A 24,049-nucleotide genomic window follows, 5' to 3' on the forward strand; every position below is an offset into this window, starting at 1 on the left:
TGTTAACATGCTTGGATACAGCACTCTGTGAACAGCCAGCTTCTTTGGCAATGAATGTTTGTGGCTTACCCTCCTTGTGAAGGGTGTCAATGATTGTCTTCTGAACAACTGTCAGATCAGCAGTCTTCCCCATGATTGTGTAGCCTAGTGAACCAAACTGAGAGACCATTTTGAAGGCTCAGGAAACCTTTGCAGGTGTTTTGCATTGATTAGCTGATTGGCATGTCACCATATTCTAATTTGTTGAGTTAAATGTGAGCCAAAATCATCACAATTAAAAGAACCAAAGACTTAAACTACTTCAGTCTGTGTGCATTGAATTTATTTAATACACGAGTTTCACAATTTGAGTTGAATTACTGAAATTAACTTTTCCACGACATTCTAATTTATTGAGATGCACCTGTAGATTCATCCGCGCTGGAGCCGCGCCGACTCACAACCCACGCAAGGAAGATAATTCTGCACACAGCTGCAATTGCATGTTTTCAAACAGAGATGGCGACAAAGAGGCAAAACTTACGGACTGCAGCTTTAACTATACCAGAGCAAACGGAACTTGCTGCTTTGGCAAGGGGCGGGGGGCAGTACTGAAACACCGTCTAAGCTGTTCGCCAATCACAACGCACTGGGACAGCTAACCAATCACACCACATTTAGTTTTTCGGAAGCCGGGCCTTCATCAAAGCTGGAACTAATCGAGCCGTTTGTGCCAGGCTGGGGAGAAAGGTATTGTAATAATGTAAGTTATGTGAAAAATAATGTGTTTTTCGAACCACCACGCATGAGAGCATGTTCTAGTACATCCCCAAAACAAAATCAAGACTTTGTAAAATAGCATAATAGGACCCCTTTAAATAAAAACACCTTTAGTGTTTATAAAAAATAAAAACATTTAATCAATCTATTTATGAAATCAATATAAAAATCACTAAATGCTACATTTGACCAAACATTGTTCAGTATAAGACATAAATTACTTAGTCATTTAGCACAACATAAAAGAAACATTCAAATAACAGTATTTGATAAAGAAATAATTTAAGATATTAAATTGAAAGCCATTAAAATTCTCTGTCTTTGTTTCTTTCCAGTTGACATCAGCACTAACATCCTGATGCTGGTTCTGATGTCGATCTCTGCTGTGCTGGTCCTGTTCTCTAAACGCAAGGTACTGTGTACACTGCCACTGACAGAAAAATACAGCTTCCATCTATACTCTAAACATAAATAAATGGAAATGGTGGGGGAACACACAGTGATACATTAGTCTGAAAACATCAGTACAGAAATAAATTAATTAAATGTGGTTTATGAGCAAAAGCAGTGTTACATTACAGAATACATTTAAATACATTAATACATGAATAACTGCATTGATATGAATGGAATAAAAATATTTATATATAGTTAGTTTCAATTTTATCTTATTTTATTTTTATTTACTGTAAAAAATTTAAATATTACATTAGGTGAATTGCAGTTGATAGTTATATACTTATGCATGATGCAATGATTATATACCATTTTAGGGTCTAGTTTAAAAAATATATATATTTTTTTTGTTTTTGTCGTCAGATGCTTTTTTAATACAGCAGATTACAAGAACATACTGTGTTAGTTTCATCTTCCCGAGCATACTAATAAAATACAATGCTAAACCAAATTTTGACAGAAATAAAATTAATATTCACTATTTATTTGTTTGATTCATTTTAGGACAGGTTTTAATAATGACACTAAAGGTTATTATATCACACTAAATATTAATTTATAGCATTTACTTGCAAAAATATTTAATTTAACCTGGAATAATTATGCCATTATTATACTATGACTTCTGTGCTGTTTGAATGCACACCATATTCAGCACAGTAACTTACTCTAATAAATACTCATTGGGGAGTTCACAAGAACAATAATAAATCTGTGCTACTGAAGACAAATATACATACTAAATTTGTAATGTAACGATCTGTGTGGTGAAACCTTTTAAATAAGTCTGGTCTGTTTTAGTTTTATTGGATGTTTATGCGTGTGTAAGTGTGCATAAGCAGTGGTTTAGTGTGTGCGAGTGTGCACCTTAGATTTTCAACTCTGCAGCCGACACCAATATTTACCCAGCTTCCAGAAAGAGAGCTTGTCTCAATATTTATGAAGGTGGTGAAACACGGAGTCCTAGCGCTCTCTCCAAACTACACATTTCAAATCTGATCAGTCTATAACAGGGAAAATATTTTTTTTTCTCTTAATTTCTTACCTTTTTCTATATGGAGTGTGAATGATTGAATGTGTTATTGACAGAAAGATAATTCAACACTTGTGTCTCTCTGTATAAGGGCCCGATGTTTGTGCTGCCTTTTGTGCTGATGATGTTTGTGGAGCTGAGTCTGAGTTTTCTGTGCCTGTTTGACGGAGCCTGGGGTCTGCCAGGGACCCCCAACTACAGAGACATGCTGCGAGTTGTAGTGAGATACATAACATACATTTGGTCACAAAACTAAATGTTGACTTCATGACAACTGCATGGCTAATCAGCTTTCAATTTCAACATAATTCTCCCCAATTAATGTGTACATGTATGTATGTCTCTAACAGAAGGGTCAGAAGAGAGTCGATAGTTTGAATGAAGAGGAAATTGGCCAGTTCACCATGTCATACTCCGTTCTCTATATGATGTACATACTGCTGAAGGTATAAATACATGTGTGCATTTCTGTATAATTGCCTTCAAAAGTCTCAAACTACATTGAAAAACTGGGATTCAAAATTATATCTAAACCAGAAAACAAGTTTTAGATATATTTTAATATATATATTTCAGTATTTTTATATATTTAAATATAGGTTTTAAAAGATTTTAAAATATTTACTACTTTTATCAATAAAGCAATTTTCATTTAAACTTTCAAATCGATACACTACCGTAATGTTTTTGAAAGTCTCTTATGCTCACCAAGGCTGCATTTATTTGATAAAAAAAATACAGTTAAAACTATATTATTATGAAAGTGTTTTGTTCCCTGTTTGTATATTATTGTGTTATTTGCCAATATTATGTAAAGTTTCATTGGGTTCTTGAAAGGTGCTATGTAAATAAAATAATATTATTATTATTATTATTACATTTTTAAATAACTTGTCTATAAATTGTAATTTATTCCAGTGATGGCAAAGCTGAATTTTCAGCAGTCATTACTCTAGTCTTCAGTGTCACATGATCCTTCAGAAATCATTCTAGTATGCTGATTTGCTGTTTAAGAAACATTTATTATTGTTATCAATGTTCAAAACGGTTGTGCTGTTTAATGATTGTGGCAACCATGATACATTTTTCTTTTATAACATTACAAATATCTTAAATTGTCACTTTTTCGATAAATGTAATGCGTCTTTGCTGATTAAAAGTATACATTTCTAAAATATTACTGATCCAATAAGTAGTGGATATATGACATAATACATGTAATAATTTATAATAATGAACTCCTGCAAACACGCATACACCTATATTCACACACAGTGTTGTTTTGTCTACTGGTCTGATTTGTACAGTCTAAAGCAGTGATCCTCAAATCTGGCTCGCGAGATCCACTTTTCGAGTTTAGCTCCAACCCTATAATCAAACTTACCTGTGATTTTCTAATGATCCTGAAGACATTGATTAGCATGCTCAGGTGTGTTTGATTAGGGTAGAACTAAACTCTGCAGGAAAGTGGATCTCGTGAGCCAGATTTGAGGATCACTGGTCTAAAGCAGGGTTCCTCAAATCTTGCCCTGGAGGGCCAATGCGCTGCAGAGTTTAGCTCCAACCCTGATCAAACTCACCTACCTGTGATTTTCTAATGATCCTGAAGACATTGATTAGCATGCTCAGGTGTGTTTGATTAGGGTAGAACTAAACTCTGCAGGAAAGTGGATCTCGTGGGCCAGATTTGAGGATCCCTGGTCTAAAGCAAAGCTTTTTTAGCTGTAGAAGAGGGAATGTAAGGGGAATTTGAGGAATGAATGCGATGTATGGAGCCAGTCATAAAGTGTGTTCTGTCCTTGAGAAGGATTTGGGAAAAGGTAGAGGGAAATTAAACTCCCCTCTGGATGGTTTTTGCATATAAGTGTGTTCATTTATATGTTTAGAATAATTTGGTGCATTTGGCCTTTATTAGTATCCCTGTGTTTTCTGTGTAGGTGTACGTCCTTCATGTGTCAACGAGGTGTTTCTATGCCCTGAAAGCAGAAAGTATGGCTGCCGTCAGTGTTGAGACTGGAAATACTGTAACAGTGAGTGCATTTATAATGGAGTTTGTTTTGCTGTCACACGATACAGCAGTTTTAATGTTGTTGTATAACATATACATTTTTTCACACACATACATCTATATATATATATATATATATATATATTATAAACCTCCAATTCCAAGTCACTGCCCAATTTTTTGAGTGATTGTTTAACACAAATAGATCAACTATATGTAGTTATTTAATAATAATAATAATAATTTATCTACTGTTTAAAACATTTGGATATGCTTTGTTTTTGGCTAACAGGTGAAGCTGCCTTCTTATGATGAGGCTCTCAAGATGAGAGCAGAAGATACTCCCCCTTCCTATCATGAGGCTTAAACTCAATGCGTGCTTCAGGCATGGTTTTATGATGCAAAAAACCCCTTTGGGTTTAAACCACAAATATTAAGCACAAATATTCACACGCATACGAACAACCACATCCACATGCAACACAAACAGGCATGGCTATGCTTACATCTATGCTTTTACAAAATAAAGGTACTTAATTTATGTGTTTCTAATTATTGTGTTCTTACTGGCAGACATTCGGTTTAAACAGTAACGTTTCTCTCATGCGTCACTGTCATGCTTATCATTTGATCACAAGCCAAAAGCTAGATCTGGTTATACGATTATGAGACAGTTTAAGCTGTTTGTGTAAGCAAAGACGGGAAATTGAATCCCTGTAATAACCATTTAAATTGCTTGATATAATTGCATAAAATTCAAACATGTAAATCTTCACATCATGCTCAGCGATACGTGACAAAATATATGTAAAGCATTTAAAATATTTAGTATATATATATATATATATATATAAACCGTTTCATATACCTTAGTTTCCACTTAATTTGGTCAATAGCCACACATTTTCAAAATGAATTATAAAGAGCTCAAGCTTTTTCCAGGAGACTTGAGCATGCTATAGTGTGGTACAGATGGTGCAAGAAAAAACCCTTTAATGTTCTTGTCAATGTCATTTGCATCACACTTCACATGGTTTTTCCAGCAGGTTGGGGATGGATGGAAGCAGGAGAAACAGTATGTGTTTAGATACCTTAATTGCTGTGTTATGCAATATATAAAACAAACACACGCACCTCATTTACATAGACAAACTGGACTACCGGGGAATTATTTTCGAGTGTTTCTGGGTCCTTCACAAGAAGCTTTAAAAGATTACTGACCCCTATGTCGTTCTAAACTTATTTGAGAAAAAACAAAAAAACGGGTTGTTTAGAAGATTGTTTGAGCTGCTTACACTGAAAGTGGAGAGTAACCAGGGCTGTCGAGCCCAAAATTACAAAAAGTATAAAAAAAATTTATACAATTTGTGCAGTGCGTTTCATGTCTTTTGAAGGCATACAATAGCTTTTTGTAAAGAACTGGCTGAAATTTAAGTCATTCACTGATAATCTTGCTTAACAGCTGTGGTCACCATTCATTTTAATTTTGGACACTCTGTAAAATATCTCCTTTCATGTTACATAGACGTAAGTCATGCAGGTTTAATAAGGGTGTCTGCCAGTGACAGAAAATAATATATGACATTTTTAACTATTTTGTACTGACAGGTGAAAATGTGGCCTACACCTCTAATAGAAATGCTGTATCGCACTCAGTGTTATCAACTTTTATCTCACGCACAGACACAGGCCTACATGTGCTCGCATGGACACTCGCATTTCCCAACAGACATACTAGACACTGCATGGTGCATATAGAAGAAAAACAGACGTACACGTACACATAGTCAGAACAGAGCCGTCTGTGTTGGATCAGGCACGGAGGCTTCCCACATAATTCCTGTGCATAAATTCCTGCGTGTGTGAGATTAAATTGAGAGGAAAAGTGCCCAGAAAAGACAGATTCATCTTAATGTTTATTTGAGTTCAACCCCAAGCTAGAGACCCCTCCTAGGGCTCCAAATGAACTCGGTTTCCCTTACACAAACATATACACAGATCAAGGTGTGTTTATCTTTCATACCCAAACTCTAGGTTTTTCAGAGCAGGTATCCCCCTCCCCCCAAAACAGTCCATACACCTCTGGGAGATGGATTTGAGGGCGGCGTCTCGAAACTGAAGTGTGTATCTGTGAATATGTGTGTGTTGATAACCTACACGTTTCTCTGTCTGTGAATCAGTCTGCCTCTGGTTGTCGAGCAGGTCATTAGGACTCACGCCGCATTACAGTATGACATTGCCGGGGTTTGTGATGCTGCTATGCATCCTGGGAGCTCAAGCCACTGTGGATCTGAGAAATGCTGCTGCTATGGGTAAGAAAACAGACTGCATCATTAACAGATCCATCAATGTCATGAATTTATAACTGGATACTAATAACCCAATAACAACAGGAATAATTTTGTGTTGTTAAATATGTAATGAAGGGCAACAAAAATGAGTCTGGCTGGTTTAATGTAGTTGTGTTCTTTGCTGAAAAGGCATTGAAATGCATGCTGGTAAGTGTTGGTTGACCTGTATGCTAAATAACTATAACTACAAAGAATAGCAAAAGAATGCAGGTCAACCAGCATGTTATTTTTTCTGAAGCTGGTTTAAAGGGACAGTTCACCAAAAAATGAAAATGTTGTCATTTACTCACCTTCATGTTGTTCCAAAACAGTATGAATTTCTTTCTTCTGCTGAACACAAAAGAAGATGGGGCTAGAGAAGTCAATGGCAACCAGCAACTTTTTGGTTACCAACATTCTTCAGCCACATCTTCTTTTGTGTTCAACAGAAGAAAGTAACTCATACAGGTTTGGAACAACTTGAAAGTAAGTAAATGATGACAGAACTTTAATTTTTGGGTGAACTGTCCCTTTAAGCTAAGAAGCCTAAATACATGCAGACCAGAATCCAAACACAACATATGCTAAACTACTCATTTTCACAGAGTTATCACATCTGTAAAAATATTTTATTTAAAATCATCATATTTGCCTATATTTTTATTTTAACACAATAGTTTGGATGATAATGTTAAGCAAATATGTGACCTCAAATAGCATGCAATGTGAAGCATAATTTTCTTCATCTAGCATTTTTCTAATTATAACTTCTGAGTAGAATTACATTATCTCCTCTTGTGCTAAAGATAATTTTCTGTGTTCTAAAGTCATGCTTAGAGAATCTATAATTAAATTGTTAGTTTCATTTGCATAGATATGTGTTAAAAAATACCAGAGGAACTTCAATCAAGTGGGTAATTAGAGTTATGTTTCCAGTGGTTGTACATAACTTGTATGTCATTACATTTGTACACAAAGAGGCCCTGTACTGCACGAGAGTATGTAAATCTGTGTGTGCTTGCCTGAGTCTGAATGTATAATCAATGGGAGTTATTATGAGAACGACCAACACTGTACATTTATTGAGTTACCTGCAGACCGCAGTCTAGCTTTTCACTCTCACTTTTTTCCTTCACCCCAATATGTACAATACTGTTTAAAAGTTTGGGGTCAGGAAGATTTTTTTTTCTTTTGAAAGAAATGAATACTTTCATCAAAAGTCACAGTAAAGACATTTATAATGTATTTTTTTAAGTTTCTTGAGCAACAAATCAGCATATTAGAATGATTTCTGAAGGATCATGTGACACTGAAACCTGGATTAATAGCTGATGAAAAAACAGCTTTGTCATCACAGGAATAAAATACATTTGAAAATATATTCAAATAGAAAACCGTTCATTTAAATTGTAAACATATTTCACAATATTACTGTATTTTTGAGCGCTGGTGAGCATAAGAGACTTCTCTCCTCCATATATTCACACATATTTACATCTTCTCTTCATTCTTTCACTCTTTCCAGCTGCAGGCTTGTGTAACACCAAGCCCACTGATGTGGTGTTCATCATTGACAGCTCTCGAAGCGTCCGCCCCTCAGAGTTCGAACAGGTCAAGGTCTTCATGACCAAAGTAATTGATGGTTTGAACGTCGGGCCTGATGCTACTCGTGTGGGCGTCGTAAACTATGCCAGTCAAGTGAAGAGCGAGGTCTCTCTGAAGTCCCACAAAACCAAAGCAGCACTGGTCAAAGCCGTGTCCAAGATCGAGCCACTGTCCACCGGTACCATGACCGGCCTCGCCATCCAGTTTGCCATGAATGTGGCTTTCAGCGAAGCCGAGGGAGCGCGCAAATCCCCTGACATCAGCAAGGTCAGAGTCCTAACAATCCCATAAAACCACCATATTGGCATCAATAACAATGTTAAGCCTCTTCTTTGGCAACATGCATCTTGCATTATGTAATCCGCAATGGATACATTAGGCCCAGGCAAACATATCTACAATTATGTGAGCAAATCAGCAGTTTGAGACCATTTCAGTAAAATAAATCATTAATAAACATTCACAGGTTGCCATTATTGTGACCGATGGCAGACCTCAGGACAACATCCGTGACAGTGCAGCAAGGGCGCGAGAGGCCGGCATTGAGATATTCGCCATCGGAGTGGGTCGCGTGGAGATGACCACGCTCAGACAGATGGCCAGCGAGACTCTTGAGGATCACGTGGACTACGTGGAGAGCTACAGCCTGATTGAGAAGCTCACCAAGAAGTTCCAGGAGGCCTTCTGTGGTAAGAGGGAGCGCGCAAATCCCCTGACATCAGCAAGGTCAGAGTCCTAACAATCCCATAAAACCACCATATTGGCATCAATAACAATGTTAAGCCTCTTCTTTGGCAACATGCATCTTGCATTATGTAATCCGCAATGGATACATTAGGCCCAGGCAAACATATCTACAATTATGTGAGCAAATCAGCAGTTTGAGACCATTTCAGTAAAATAAATCATTAATAAACATTCACAGGTTGCCATTATTGTGACCGATGGCAGACCTCAGGACAACATCCGTGACAGTGCAGCAAGGGCGCGAGAGGCCGGCATTGAGATATTCGCCATCGGAGTGGGTCGCGTGGAGATGACCACGCTCAGACAGATGGCCAGCGAGACTCTTGAGGATCACGTGGACTACGTGGAGAGCTACAGCCTGATTGAGAAGCTCACCAAGAAGTTCCAGGAGGCCTTCTGTGGTAAGAGGAAGGAGGAGGGTGAGAGGAAGAAAGGGGAGGGAATAGAGGTCTGGAGACTGTCCTCACCATGGCTGCTGATATTAAAGGTGTATAAACAACAGAGGGCATGAGTATCCATAGGGCATGTTATGATTAATCTCACCTCCAGACGTAGATCTCCACCTTGTGCTTGATGCTCCACTGCACTTGTTCTCTGGGGGAGGAAGTAAAAGCATGTGTAGCCACTGATGTGATTGTAGTCGCTGCAGTGCAGTGGTTCTCAGCTTGCTGATATTACAGACAATTTCAAACCTTAAAAGGTTGAGAACCAATGCAGTAGAAAGTCTGGATCAGAGCAACAGCCACCTGAGACAAACAACATTGAGACTAATACCAAAACTTTTCTTTTTCTGCAAGTCTCAGGTGTCTGGGTCTCTGACATATTTCTGTGTTTTAAAGATTTGCTGTTCATTTGAGTGCAGCGGATTATTAAAACGCATTGATTTTCTTGAGTTCCCACTTCACATAGAGTAATTCTCTCCTCGCTAACCCTTCCTTCCCCTACCCGGTGTGTGTGTGTGTGTTACATTCATGGTAGTGGTTGTGTCGGACCTATGCGCGACAGGCGATCATGACTGTGAGCACACTTGCATCAGCACACCCGGATCTTTCAAGTGTGCCTGCAGAGAGGGATTCACGCTCCAGGGCGACGGCCGATCATGCAGCGGTGAGTATGTATGAATGTTGGGTAAGTGTCAAAGACGTAAGTAAAATATTTCATTGCCATGTGCAGTTTTTGATGTACTTTATTCAAAACCCCTGCTTTAAAGATGAATCAGATTCTTAATGGCCAAGAGACATTTTATCATTCACAGCCTACTAACCAAACACATTCACTCTAAGCAAAATAAGCAAACTACTATCATGTGACTAAAAGACTTGCTGATAATTTAACATCAAGGGTCCCATTAACCCTTCCTTCCCCTACCCGGTGTGTGTGTGTGTGTTACATTCATGGTAGTGGTTGTGTCGGACCTATGCGCGACAGGCGATCATGACTGTGAGCACACTTGCATCAGCACACCCGGATCTTTCAAGTGTGCCTGCAGAGAGGGATTCACGCTCCAGGGCGACGGCCGATCATGCAGCGGTGAGTATGTATGAATGTTGGGTAAGTGTCAAAGACGTAAGTAAAATACTTCATTGCCATGTGCAGTTTTTGATGTACTTTATTCAAAACCCCTGCTTTAAAGATTAATCAGATTCTTAATGGCCAAGAGACATTTTATCATTCACAGCCTACTAACCAAACACATTCACTCTAAGCAAAATAAGCAAACTACTATCATGTGACTAAACGACTTGCTGATAATTTAACATCAAGGGTCCCACAAGGGTTTTAAGCTTTTTAACCCCAAAATGACACCCTTTCTAAAATTTTAAGTCTGCTTTATATTTTCATACAGACCCATTTATCAATTGTAAGAAAAGAATAATGCAATATTTCTATATTAAATAATTGACTTTCATATTTCCACCATACTGAAGCAAAAATTACATTTTTGGAAATATTATCTGGAAAATATTTACTTTGATATAAAGTGAAATATTTTTTCCCACCCACTATTAGAGTAATGTTAGATGTATAAACCTGTGTTTATATATTTTTGTTTATATTCTTACACAAATATATGCAGATTCAGTTTTTATTTCTTACTGTTGAAAACTAGGGCTATCAATAGAATAATCAATTGGATTTTTAGGCATTTTATATTTAGAAATAATCAATAATTAATTAAGTTTGGCAAATGTATTTAAAAAATGTTTTTATAATATATATAATTAATACTTTAAGCCTACATGTTAACTTTGACAGCCCTAATAATTAATTTAGTGAATTTTGTCTTTCTCTCTTAAATTTTTGGTTGACCCCCAGATTCCTCTTGCGGTCTCCTGGGGGTTCCTGGACCCTAATTTGTAAACTCATGAGTTATCACAAACATCCTCTGTCTCTCTTATCCCAGCTTGCAGTAACGCAGCCATAGATGTGGTCATCTTGATCGATGGCTCCAAGAGTGTGAGACCAGAGAACTTCGAGCTGGTCAAGAAATGGATCAACCTGATCATCGACAAACTGGACGTGTCAGAGACAAACACCCATATGGGACTGGTGCAGTATTCCAGCACTGTGAAGCAGGAGTTCCCTCTGGGACGCTACAACAACAAAAAGGCCCTGAAAGAAGCAGTGAAAAAGATGGACTATATGGAGAGGGGAACCATGACTGGCCTGGCCATCAGTTACCTGGTGGAAAACAGCTTTACTCCTAACCAGGGAGCCAGACCCGGAGTGGCAAAGGTCGGTATTGTCTTCACTGATGGCAGGTCACAAGACTACATCGGAGATGCTGCCAGGAAGGCCAAGGATAACGGTTAGGAAAAAACACAGAAATGCAATGCAAAATCAATGTGTATGAGTTCTGAGTGTTTTACAGTGCGCTGTGTCTGTGCTTTAGGCTTTAAGATGTATGCTGTGGGTGTTGGCAACGCTATTGAGGACGAGCTGAAACAAATCGCCTCTGAACCTGTCGCTGACCATTACTTCTACACAGCAGACTTCAAAACCATTAACCAAATTGCCAAGAAGCTGCAAATCAATGTTTGTCAAGGTAAATAAAATCAAGATGAATATGACCTTTAAACTTTCATCAACTAAATTTGTTTTTGCTCTCCTGCAGTGGAAGATCCCTGTGAATGTAATTCCGTTGTCAAGTTCCAGAAAAAAGTGGAGGAGGCACTACAGGCATTAACAAAGAAATATATCCTTTCTTAACTAGAACGTTTAGGTTCAGGTTAAAATTTTACTACACAAATTCCTATTGTGCTCAATATTCAATATTGACTTACGGAATGCTGAGAGGTGAGATGTGTCTTTTTAAGAGGTTTTGAGATGAAACACCTTTAGACTCAGTATTAAAATTAAAATCAAATGTAAAGAAATTAGGGCATGCACAATATAATGGTACCATACTGGTTAACAGCCGATTTTTACTGGGTTTAAAAGATATTGGAAATTTAATTATGCATGCTCATTTTCACCGACTTGCAAATAATAAATGGTTATCAGCCATTAAAATGAAAATAATTATTGGCTTATAATGACCAGCATTTTAGCAGTAATGCATCTCTAAAAGAAAAATGTGTAGGTATTGACAACAATGTTTAAAGCATAAAAATGTATAAGGCATCATAAATGGTTAGGATGCTACTATTGCATTATTTCCTTGACAGCAGCATCACTGGAAGCTGTGACGAAAAGGATCACTGCCCTGGAGAACAAGATTGTTTGAGAAGGCACCAACACTAATTCTCACACTGCCATTCCTTTCTTTTCTTGTAAAAAACACCTCATGTGACCTCTGACCCTAATGCTTAAGTTCCTCTCCTGTCCTCCACTCCAATTCTTTCTGCTACTCTGCCTTCATCACTATTGTCCATGGGGATGGAGCACTGATTGTGATGATGACCATGGTTTACCTGACCAAGCTTGCTCTGAATTATGGTCACCAGTCGACACAATTCAAGGTGTCGATATTCAAACAGCCATTCCTTCTAACAAAACCCTGTGTGTGTTGAGTAAAAATATTCCCATATGGTCTGAGAAGGCCTTCACATACAACCTGGACAATAAAGTATTCCCTGTGGGGAGGTGGTGTGTACATTAAATCCAGAGAAGGTTTCATTCTGTCTTTGCTTTTCTTCATTCTACATTTCTCAAACCCATTCTCCCAGATTTTGCCCCGAAAATATTATTTTATATGGAATATATATATAATGGTAATTTAATATAAGATTGGACTTGAAATAAATGTGTGAATACTTGATAATTTTCTCAGATAAAACACTCCATGAAGCACACACAAACGCAGACACAACATACACACACACACACACGTAACTCACAGGCAAACATTCACTGACATCAGTGGGCAAGTGTTAAACATACCGCTTGTGATGATTCAATAAAATCCCATTTTGTGTCTGTGTCTTTGTTTGTTGTGTCCTTGTTTTTGTGTGTCGAACAGATGTGCATTAGGCTTCATTAGTCTTCAATGCAAGATTACATAAGAGAAAATGTTCAGCGTAATTATTAGGAGCCCCAGGTACAGAGGGATGTATAGTGCAAGTAAGAGTCTGTGTATGTAAAGCAGCTGTAGTTATATAACATCAGCAGTAATGAAAGGTTGTAGATGAAGTGAATGAGGCTTTCTCTCATCAACTATAGAGCCTTTTCTATTACACTACATGATCTTTTTTCTTTAGGACCCAATTTTTATGTTGCATACAACCAGTGTTGGGGAAAGTTACTTTTAAAAGTAATGCATTACAATATTGCGTTACTCCCTAAAAAAGTAACTAATTACATTACATAAAAACATTACTTTTGCAATATGAGCAGGGCTTGATTGTTTTTAATATAAGAAGTTCTATTTATAGCAAATGTAAAAGCCCTTTCACACCAAAAAGTGTAACCTCAGGCTGAAGGAAAAGTACATTCACGTCTGTACAGTAGAACGCAGGAGAAGAAACCCTCTTCAGCAATAAAAAAAAAACAATGAAGCACAATTGTTAGTTTATCTAGTCATTTTTGCTTATTAGTATGGTTGAACTGGATCATCAAAGGTCAGCAGCAAAGACACTGGTTAATAAAATGGGATTAGATACATTTGTGTTATTTAACATATTTAATTATTGCAGGTTTGCATCATATTCTGAGTTAGCATTTCACTGTTTTAATGCATTTTGATTAATACTAAATCTGTTTTTTTGTGAGTGGGATGAATTAATGCACATTCACATTTAGTCTAGAACTACAGTAATATCATGTTCACACAGCGCACACAACTGCTCTGTACTTCCGATTTCTCCCAATATGGGGACAGGAGACTTGTCAGTCAATAACTGGGAAAACAAAGTAACTGGCGTTACTTTTTTGAAAAAGTAACTCAGATATTTTCTTGTAAATTAAAAAAGTAATGCGTTACTTTACTAGTTACTTGAAAAAAGTAATCTGATTACGTAACTCGCGTTACTTGTAATGCGTTACCCCCAACACTGCATACAACACACTTTTTTTTAATTGTTATGTTTGATAGTAAACCCATAACCCTTATTTATAGTTGAGGCTGTCTTTTTAACATTACTTTTAGTTTGCTCATGGTTTCTGAGGCTAAGCAAACTGACGTACAACGGTTCCTATCTGGTTAAAGCTAGGTGTTAATTTACTGACCAGCAACCATGTCCAGTTTGACCACTTTAAAATCGCAAAGAAATGGAAGTAGCGAGAGATATTTTCTTCTGTATTGTGATGTAAATGGATTATATTGAAAAAAGGAAAAATGCAGCAGGAGGACTTGGTTCTGTTGATGAAGTAAGAACTGAATGCTAGCTTGCAGTCGACTGTAAAATGGCAAGGTTTAAACGAACTAAATGATCAGAAAAATCCAGCATACGTCACCACTGAGAAGTCTGTTGTTGAGTCATGATATTCTGATTAAAATCATTTCAATAAAATAAAAAATTTAACATGCATTAATTAATTGTTCACAATAAGATAATTAATATGCATTTAGAAAATATATAGGGTGAATTTGACTTTCTTGCTGAATTTAAGATTATATGACTTGATAATACACGGATTTGTTGCTTGTCCATGATGGTCTACCAGTTACTGGCCAGCTAATGACCAGTTTGGACCAGCTTATTATTATTTTAAAGCTGTCACTGACATGACAGGCTGTCAGATCAATGCTTCTGTAGAACAGAACTAAGCTGTTAATCAGGGGGGGAAACATTGCTCTGTCTCAAATGGATTTAGGAAAAAAGATATTTCAGAAATGATTTAACATTCACTTTCTATTATGAAAGTGTCAAGACATCTACATTGTCATATTTACCTAAGCTATGTCAAGATGACTCGGTCACAGTTTTGTCCATACAGCAGCACCAAACCGGCAGGTCATGTATGATGTCCGCACAGTATACCCGGTTACAGCTGGGGCCGGGAGCCCTGATCTCCGTTACCGGCGGGTCGTGTCATGCTGCGCCGGAGAGGTGATGCAAGAGTCCGGCGCTGTGTGTTCACGTACGCCACGCCTCCTCCCGCTGCCGTTTCCTGCTTTCTAGAAGACTACAGGCGCAGTGAAGTCATAGAGCGCAAACCCTCAGAGACTTTCCAGCATCATTATTGGGTTAAACCTGTGACTTCTGAACGCTTGCATTCTTCAGATGAAGGTGAGTTCCTTTATGTGACCGAGTCTTCTTATGACCGTGTCGGTGAGCCGGCGTCTAGTCTGTTTGTATGCGGCTCACGGATAAAGTTTACAGTAGATGCTCTACCTGATCTATCATTTGATGTGTTCGTTAAAGGTCCATTTGAGCCAGCGATGTTCATTTAAGTATCCAGGTGTTCTAGTGAGCGTATCTGTTAATGCCAAACTTGATGCTTTTTTAAATGTACGAATCGGACTGAATCGGTCCGAACCGTTTCGCGTTAACAACTCACTTAACTCACTGATTCACTGAATCAAGAACCATTTCCTTCGGATAACCGATAAATGAGTTGATAACAGAATTTGGGGTGAACAGTTTGAGGCAAAAAAAACAAAACAGAAATGTTTCATACAATGTATGAAATATGTATACTTGATTGTATGACATTTTTATCAACGTATAAAAAACTGTTGATTTTAATAAACCGCACGATGTTGTAAAGAACTGCTGAATGGTTTTTAAACATGTTATCAGCATTTACTGGAATGACAGCTTGGTGCCAGTTATATGATAATGCATTGCACATTAATATCTCTCTGATAGGGTTCATATTTTTTCAAAACTATTCAACTGGACAACAAAGGGCTTTATATTTTCAGTATCGTTATTAGTGTCTATTGTCACCCTTTCTTTTTCTCAGGAGGAAGCAGGAGTTGACCTACCCCAGGCGTTGCCCTCTGGGCCCAGTGCCTTTATCCCAATTGAAGAGGTGTGTGTTGTTTTTTGACATGCCTGTTTGTGGAATTTGTCTTTACATCCAATGAATGAAGTAGCTTTGTGTTTTGGTGAAAAGCTAATAATTAAATCTTTAAAAAATTGAGAAATAAATACGTTTGGAATAGAAATGAAATACTTTATTTTTCTTGCATGTCATGTGACTGTAAACTGACATAAGAGGACTGTGAACGTGCAAATGCTTTGTTAAATTATGGAAATATTAACTTAAAACCCAGGGGGTATTTCAGGTAAATATTTTAGGTAAAAGAGATTTGGCTGACAGAAAGGTTTGGGGAGATCAAGGTGCATTCACATTAGCACACTGTCTGAAACACTGTTTACACAGAAGTCACTTTCAAATTAAGCAGCTTTCTGTTAGAGCGGCAAATTCACATGAGCATCTTAAACATGAGCAAAATCTGCGTGGAGAACGAGCAAATTTCTATTGACATGCCTTGATTTTGCCTGCAAAATTTCACTTAGCAACAGTAAATGTGAGCGTGATCTAAAGATAGATGATAAATATAGTATTGTTGTCAGTGCTTACAGAACAAAACTGTGTTCTCTACATATCTGTTTGTTTCAGATTCTAGAGGAAGGGGCAGCACAGGAAGTGATGTCAGAGGGACGTGTAGACCATATCAACACGATGATGGGGCTACATCCCACCTACCTGACCTGTTTTCTGCGCACCCACAATGCTTTGCTCCAGCTGGATGGCCCTCTGCCACTGTCATGGAGACATTTTATAATCATATTGGTAAGGGAAGCGACTTGGTACCTTTAGATTGCAAGTTTTAAACACAAATGAGTATATGTTTATAATCACACAACAGTAATTTTCTGTGTCTGTGCAGGCGTCTGCACGTCACCAGTGCTCGTACCTGGTGCAGCATCACAGCTCTGCTTTTCTTCTTGCTGGTGGAGATGAGTCCTGGCTTAGAGGACTTCACTGTGCACCTCCCAAAATACAGCACCTGCAGACACTCAACAAACTGCTTGCACACAGACCCTGGATCATCACCCAGGAACATATACAGGTAAAAAGCACAGATCATCAGTGTTGGGGAAGCTACTCTGAAACCATAATTTCTAAGTGACAAGTGGAAACTTGAAGTAGACAGTCAAGCAACACTTTTTAAAAGGTATCCACCTTATTTTTCCCATAAGAGTGGGCACGGCCATTTGTAAATTTTTTAAACAGCTTGTTTTGCTGCTTGATATTGCAAACTGGTGTGTCTTAACATATTATTTTAATGTATTATCTTAATTATGAATACTGTGGTTTGTAGTGCAACCAGTTTACTGCACTTTGTTATTCTTCTCGCTATTTCCCTACAGCGGCTAATGAACTGAATTCTCACACATTCACAGAAAACGACTTACTTCCGCATTGAAAAATAAGGTGGATATAACTCTGCTACAAGTTGCTAACAAAAAGAAGTTGGCAATATCTTTATAATTTTGATTTCAGAAAATTAATTCTGCAATTAGGCATTTATTTAGAACATAAACATCTGTATTAGGGTGACAGCTGTAGCGTCTCGACCAATCTGACACACTAATTTTAATTTGATTTAACAAATCATTAATTATAACTAGTTATGGTTAATTATTCATATTTCCCCATGAGCTAAATTCGCTACACAGCCTTAAACGGAATTAAATATTTTATTTTTTATTTTACTTTTTAAAATGTATCATTATTTTTAACGGTTTTGTGAATTCACTAAAGTGAATTAGCTGCATGTACAAAAAATAGAAGTTCAGTGATTTAGCATTTAAAAAAAAAAAATTTTTTTAAAGGGGTTATGTGATGCTGTTTTAAATATTATTATTTGGTGTAACAGAATATGTTGACATGCTTTAATGTTCAAAAAACACATTATTTTTCAAATACTGTACATTATTGTAGGTCCTCTATGCCCCGCCTCTCTCAAACACGTAGTTTTCAACAAAGCCCCCTCCTTTGACAAGCGCAGTCTGCTCTGATTGGCCAGCTGACCCAGTGCATTGTGATTGGCCGAACACCACAAGCACGCGTCGGAAATGTAACGTCCCTTACCATAATCGCAAGCGTCCGCTTTCAAAGTAAATATCAAGACCGTTAATAATGTCGTGAGTTTTACTAGCAAATACTTAAACTAATAACAAAACATACTTACAGTCACTGATTCAGAAGCGTCAGATTTGTCATAGCAAAGTCGGAATTTACCCCTTTTTTAAATTTTTAAATTTTATTTTTTTTCCTTTAGAAATAGCCTTTTTGCACAGCCAGCCTTGTACTCTTCTAGGTTCAAAAAACTGTCGTCCATAAAATGCGTTGCACAAATTTGAACATCTGGGTTGTGCTGTTCTGTTCTTAACCAATGATTCCTAATTGCATCTACTTCCGGAAGGCCAAATAAAGTGCTTTTGCTTTCGCACTGAAACACAGCGTCTCCCTGACATGGCTGCATCAACACGACTGCTGTTCCTGAAACCATGCCTTCTTTCTTTGCGTGCACATTTGGGCGGCATTATGCTAATATTTCCACATAGTGACGTAGATATGTGGGGGCGTGTTAGAACGAGCCGTTTTAGGTAGGTGTGGCTGACTCTTAACTTTTATAAAGAATATCTCTTTAGATTTGAGACTTTAGTCTTTGCAACTTTACTGATCTTCTTTATGCACCAAGAGCTTGTAACACGCAAAAGAGAAAGGAGAACTTGAAATCGCATCAAATATTTTGTTACTGGAAATGCCACAGTATTTTGAACTAGAACTTTAGTCTTTGCAACTTTACTGATCTTCTTTATGCACCAAGAGCTTGTAACACACAAAAGAGAAAGGAGAACTTGAAATCGCATCAAATATTTTGTTACTGGAAATGCCACAGTATTTTGAACTAGAGCTATGCTACTCAAAATGTAGTTATAATAGCTAGTAGAATTGCTACTATTATTATTATATTTTGATATGTATCTTGTTCTGTCGGTTCATTTTGGAAGGCTGTTTCCAAAAACTATGGCGTTCTGTTTGTGCCAAAAAAAAGTTAAATTGCTTTGTACAATACATGTGTTTATGTCTACTGTCATTGCTGTTATTTTATTTTTATATTTTTGTGTGTGTGTGTGTGCCGTCTTTCTTGTTGTGAGTTCTTCACAGTTTTATGCTTTATAAGTTAATGCTCTAAGTGATTGTTCTGCATCGCGTTTTACAGATTTCCATAAAAATATATATTTTTTAATGTTGGGTTTTCATACCATCTTTCTAAAACTCTGAATTTTATGACAAAACACAAAGATGAAACTTAATGACTAAAGATTCATTTACGTTTATAACTGAAAGATAAATACAACTCATTATTTTAAAAAAATTATATGTATTGTATTGTGCAGGCGACACTTATTTTGTACTGCTACTTATTTATAAAGAAACTTGTTCTTAGAAAAAATCTTCTATATTCACAGGCCTTAGTTTGTCCTGGTGCTGAGGCTCGGTGGTCCCTGGCAGAACTGATTCAGGCTATTGTATTGATGAGCCATGCCCACTCTCTGGCCTCATTTGTTTGGGGTTGTGGTGTTCTCCCAGAGCCCGAGCAGTCAGGAGATGAGTCTCTCCAAATGTGTTCACCCACAGAGTCCTGTTGTGCCCGAGACACGGCCAGAAATCAGCAAGAGGTATTGAATTGTGACTGATGTATCGATCATAAGTAAAAGAGAATATTTAGTTTGCTTTGCTTCTCTTTGATGTGTCTGTGCGCAGTGGTCTGAGGCTGTGAACGAGGTTAAGCTCTTGATGGAGAAGATGATGATAGTTCAGCAGCAAGGTGAAGAGTTTACACAAGAAGAGATGGTTACTCGCTTTGAAAGAGAAAGAACTGAGAGTTTGCTGGAACCTGCTGATGGTATGAACACACATATGCATAATTCAATGCACCCAGTGGCAGGGTTTCTCCTGGGTCAAAATAGTCTTCTGTTGTAGTTTCTGCACATTACAGTACATCTCATAAATCACATTACATTTTATTACATTTGTGTTGGCTGCCACCAAGTGAAGTTTTGGGCTTTCCTGAGCAAATTTTATGACATTGAATGCCCTAAGTTGAACTATTTAAATAACTTTTAATGGATGTTTCACATCTTTTTTCACTGCCTGACCTGTGTCATATTTTTTTGATCCCTTACAGTACAGCGTTCTGTCCTTCCTGATTGTTTTTCAAGGTTTGTTGTGGATGCAGATTTTACTTACCAGGATTTTAGTCCTAGAGGAGTGCAGGCCCCCCCAACCATGAGGGCTCAGGTTGAATACTCTTGTATATTCTCAACAACATAACAATTATGCATAGAAGGCATTATTTTTGTTAAAGTATATAATATGTATTATATGTTGTTTTATCCTGTGTTATTTTAGTATTATACTGTTTCCATATTTATATTTTGATTTATCTTCTATTTTTATTTATTCACTTTAATTTTGGTTTAGCTTTTAGTAATTTTTATGCGTTTGTCTTTTTTTATTCGTTTCTGTTTGTTTTAAAATATTTCTGTTTAGCTAAATATTGCTATTTTTTGTTCTAGTCTTACATCTTTTAATGCTTCAACTTAAACATATTTGTTTAAATTAGTCACCAAGGCAACATTTTAAATTTTTGAGGTTTTTCATGTAATATTTATATTTAATTTCAGCTTCATTTCAATTACTGAAAACTACTTTTAATAGTTTTAGCTAACAATAACAGCACTGGTTATATCATGATCTCTACATATGATTTTGTGCTTTCAGGACTATTCGTGGGAAGATCATGGTTTCTCTCTTATGAACAGGCTGTATGGAGAGATGGCACAGCTTCTGGATGAGAAATTTCAGGTGGTGTGTGCGCTCACGTATCACACCATGGCCATGCACTCGCACGTGGACACCTCTACACTCCGCAAAGCCATCTGGAACTACATTCACTGCATCTACGGCATCAGGTCAGTCATGCATGCATCATAGCCATGAAACGACCTTAGGACATTCAGCAGTATGGGACAAAGAGTGGGTTAGGGTTATGTTTATATAAGAAGGAAAAGCAGTCCTCGTTATAATCATATTTAAAGACTGCACATTATGAGGAAAAAGGTAGACATAAAATGCATTACTTTTGGTGGTTAAAATTCTAAAATTGCTCTGATGTGAATCTAATGTGCACTTGCATGTCATTGTTCGCCTACACAGGTATGATGATTACAATTATGGGGAAGTCAACCAGCTGTTGGAACGCAGTTTAAAAGTGTACGTTAAGACAGTGGCTTGTCACCCGGAGAAAACTACACCAAGAATGTACTTCTCTTTTTGGAGGCAGTTCCGCCACTCAGAAAAGGTACAAGATGTGTGCGATTTCTTGTTTATGATTCAAGTGTGTTCATATTTTAATAACTTGCATTTGCTTCAGCAGTGGTACTTGAATTATGCTTGCACTCTCTGTTTTCTGAATTGTTGAATTAATTAGCATTTTGGAGTAATGTTTTAGTGGTCTTTAGTGGTTCTCTTTAGAATTAAACTTTTTTTGACAGACTACAAACTCCTTTTTAATGTTGTAACATATGACCAAGTTTTAATTCTGGTTGCTTTGTTGGATAATGTTATGGTGAACTTAACTTCACAAGTGGATTTATCAATTAGGGGTAGTAAAACTACCTGTTTATTTCTTATTTAAGACGTTTTGTTCTTTTATGCAGGTCCATGTGAACCTGTTACTGATGGAGGCTCGACTGCAGGCAGCTTTACTTTATGCTCTCAGAGCAATTACACGCTACATGACCTAATATGCGCACAAGAGCATTAAAACAAGGGATGACCTGTATACACTACTATGGTCCGATTGTAGCGTGTGTTAACACACACATTGCACACAAACACACTTTAAAAGCACGAAGGCTTATGAGCAATTTAGTTTCATTTTCTCTTTTCTTTGCAATATTTTTGGCTTATTTAGGCTGGTTGATCAGCTGCTACTGGATCATAATTGGATTGGGGAGGCAGCAAATTTTGCACGTGTCCTATGAGTAAATTGCCGTTGTGTCTTTCTTTTATCATACTGTGAATGTGTCTTTGCCCTGCTGCAGTATTGTGTTCTGTATGTTTGTGCGTTTTGATGAATGTTTATACGAGTATGACACTAAGCACTCTACATTGCCTATTTCTCTCTCAGATTGAGAGCTGATTTAATGTGGGGTAAGATGGATGGAAAAAAAAACATTTTGTTGTTGGTGTGCATTTTTATGTATATTAAAATATTTTACTATGACATTACTGTTTTGATTCATTTCTTTGTATACAATGTGCACAAGGCAAATTCCACAAATGCACTTTTGCCACATGTCCCATGATTTTTTTTTTGTTGACTAAAAGCATATTTTTTGTGAGCCCCAAATATGCTTGATAAACTGTTATTTAACATAAAATTACCAACAAAAATTGCTTATAATAACGTTGTAATTTTTTAATTGTATACATATTGTCGTTATTTTATCTAATGTTGTAAAACTAAAAACAAATAAAATCTAAAAGACTATTTACACATTTGACAAGTTGATGTTGCAAAAAAAAAACAACGCTCAATTGACAACATAATTTTCTTAAAAGTAAGCACCTCCGAGTTTAAGGTCATACTTTGTACCCTAATCGTGGAAGGTTCAATAAACTCGAAAAAAAAATGTTTTTTTTCAGCGTAACACCATGAATATCTACATTCGCTGGTGCTAGGCAGAACTGCATTACCAACATTTTGGGGAATCATTTTTAATGCGTTATTTAAAGGACACGGGATCATATAATAGAATTTAGTGAAGATTACGGTCCTGAGCCACACTCCTAATCAGTAGGTGGCGGTAATGCACCTAAAAGTTGTATGCTATCCGCCATTAAAAGCCAAGAAGAAGAACTGCACTACCACCAAATAGCCACGAGGGATCAGTAACGAACAAGAAACCTTTTCCGGTCGCAAAGTTAGTAACATCAAAGAGGACTTTGCAACATCCAAATCTGCGCGGGTTCCTAATAATGGTGTTTAAAACACAGCCATGAAGTCTGAATATTTTATCGCATTAATTGTGTGTGTGTGTATGTATGTATGTATGTATGTGTATATATATATTAGCGGGAATTAAGTGTAAATAATTTTCAAGAGTGCAGTGAGTGGTTATATTGGGTTAAATGGAAGCTGTTAGTTCCCCTAGGAAGTTTGCTGACTACTCTGTCTACAAAAGTGAGAGGCAAAGAAGGTCGAGATGCACTGTGAGGGGTGAAAGTGAGAGCTGAGATGATCTGAAACCTTTAAATGAGTTTAATGAGCAAAGGAATCGGCAGCAGGTGCATTCTTTGCAGTGCTTTGCATTCTTTATTCAGCTTTTGCTGTTTGCAATATGCAACCAGTTTGTATCTGCTAAAGCTGTGTGAATGAACCAAATTAGATGGAAAGCAAGATAATGAGAAGTTTGCTGCTCTGGTTTCAGAGCTTCAGTCTCTGATACTATATCTTGATATATGTACCGTTCATCTAGTAATATTGGCTGCTTTTCTTCTAGTTCTATCTTCTTTTTTTTTCTCACTGTGAGTGTTAAATCGTTTCTGTCATTTTGATTCTTTGGTTCATTTGTTAATTTTGGTGTATGTCGAGGACTATATCAGGCATCTTCCTCTCCAGTTTGGCAATCT

The 24,049-nt window shown here is 37.1% G+C and overlaps 3 protein-coding genes across 4 annotated transcripts in view; all 3 read left to right on the forward strand.

The window, feature by feature from the left end:
• Positions 1-4,797, forward strand: part of LOC107593593 (lysosomal-associated transmembrane protein 5-like) — an 8,615-nt gene extending 3,818 nt beyond the window's left edge. The window contains exons 3-7 of the mRNA XM_016283373.1: positions 1,095-1,171; positions 2,340-2,468; positions 2,599-2,694; positions 4,186-4,278; positions 4,549-4,797. Coding sequence (XP_016138859.1) covers positions 1,095-1,171; positions 2,340-2,468; positions 2,599-2,694; positions 4,186-4,278; positions 4,549-4,623 — 470 coding nt within the window. The 3' untranslated portion in view covers positions 4,624-4,797. The remainder of the gene's footprint in view (positions 1-1,094; positions 1,172-2,339; positions 2,469-2,598; positions 2,695-4,185; positions 4,279-4,548) is intronic.
• Positions 4,798-5,165: 368 nt separating this feature from the next.
• On the forward strand, positions 5,166-13,342 carry LOC107593568 (cartilage matrix protein-like). 2 transcript variants are annotated; one of them, XM_016283340.1, is made up of 9 exons: positions 5,166-6,376; positions 6,459-6,568; positions 8,112-8,458; positions 8,658-8,880; positions 9,917-10,045; positions 11,343-11,747; positions 11,832-11,984; positions 12,054-12,134; positions 12,616-13,342. In XM_016283340.1, the coding sequence occupies exons 2-9, from the start codon at positions 6,487-6,489 to the stop codon at positions 12,663-12,665; spliced, it is 1,470 nt and encodes a 489-aa protein (XP_016138826.1). In that variant the 5' UTR covers positions 5,166-6,376; positions 6,459-6,486; the 3' UTR covers positions 12,666-13,342. The 2 variants fall into 2 exon arrangements, with proteins under 2 accessions (XP_016138826.1, XP_016138825.1); XM_016283339.1 differs by having other exon boundaries at positions 5,166-6,568.
• Positions 13,343-15,320: 1,978 nt separating this feature from the next.
• On the forward strand, positions 15,321-22,284 carry sesn2 (sestrin 2). The gene is made up of 10 exons (XM_016283374.1): positions 15,321-15,609; positions 16,289-16,357; positions 16,952-17,125; positions 17,223-17,405; positions 19,819-20,028; positions 20,114-20,255; positions 20,538-20,650; positions 21,134-21,324; positions 21,569-21,713; positions 22,072-22,284. The coding sequence occupies exons 1-10, from the start codon at positions 15,604-15,606 to the stop codon at positions 22,156-22,158; spliced, it is 1,320 nt and encodes a 439-aa protein (XP_016138860.1). The 5' UTR covers positions 15,321-15,603; the 3' UTR covers positions 22,159-22,284.
• The last annotated feature ends 1,765 nt before the right edge of the window (positions 22,285-24,049 follow it).

The sequence above is a fragment of the Sinocyclocheilus grahami genome, unplaced genomic scaffold, assembly GCF_001515645.1.
Source record: "Sinocyclocheilus grahami isolate Dianchi unplaced genomic scaffold, SAMN03320097.WGS_v1.1 scaffold173.1, whole genome shotgun sequence".
In the NCBI taxonomy this organism is placed as follows: Eukaryota; Metazoa; Chordata; class Actinopteri; order Cypriniformes; family Cyprinidae; genus Sinocyclocheilus; species Sinocyclocheilus grahami.

Excerpts from the sequence above, each read along its gene's own strand:
- LOC107593568 (XM_016283339.1), top strand. The coding sequence starts at position 6,487 with ATGACATTGCCGGGGTTTGTGATGCTGCTATGCATCCTGGGAGCTCAA. Across the intron at positions 6,569-8,111 it reads GAGAAATGCTGCTGCTATGG|CTGCAGGCTTGTGTAACACC; the intron begins GTAAGAAAACAG and ends CACTCTTTCCAG. Across the intron at positions 11,748-11,831 it reads CAGGAAGGCCAAGGATAACG|GCTTTAAGATGTATGCTGTG; the intron begins GTTAGGAAAAAA and ends TCTGTGCTTTAG.
- sesn2 (XM_016283374.1), top strand. Across the intron at positions 20,029-20,113 it reads CGGCCAGAAATCAGCAAGAG|TGGTCTGAGGCTGTGAACGA; the intron begins GTATTGAATTGT and ends GTCTGTGCGCAG. Across the intron at positions 20,651-21,133 it reads CCCCAACCATGAGGGCTCAG|GACTATTCGTGGGAAGATCA; the intron begins GTTGAATACTCT and ends TTGTGCTTTCAG.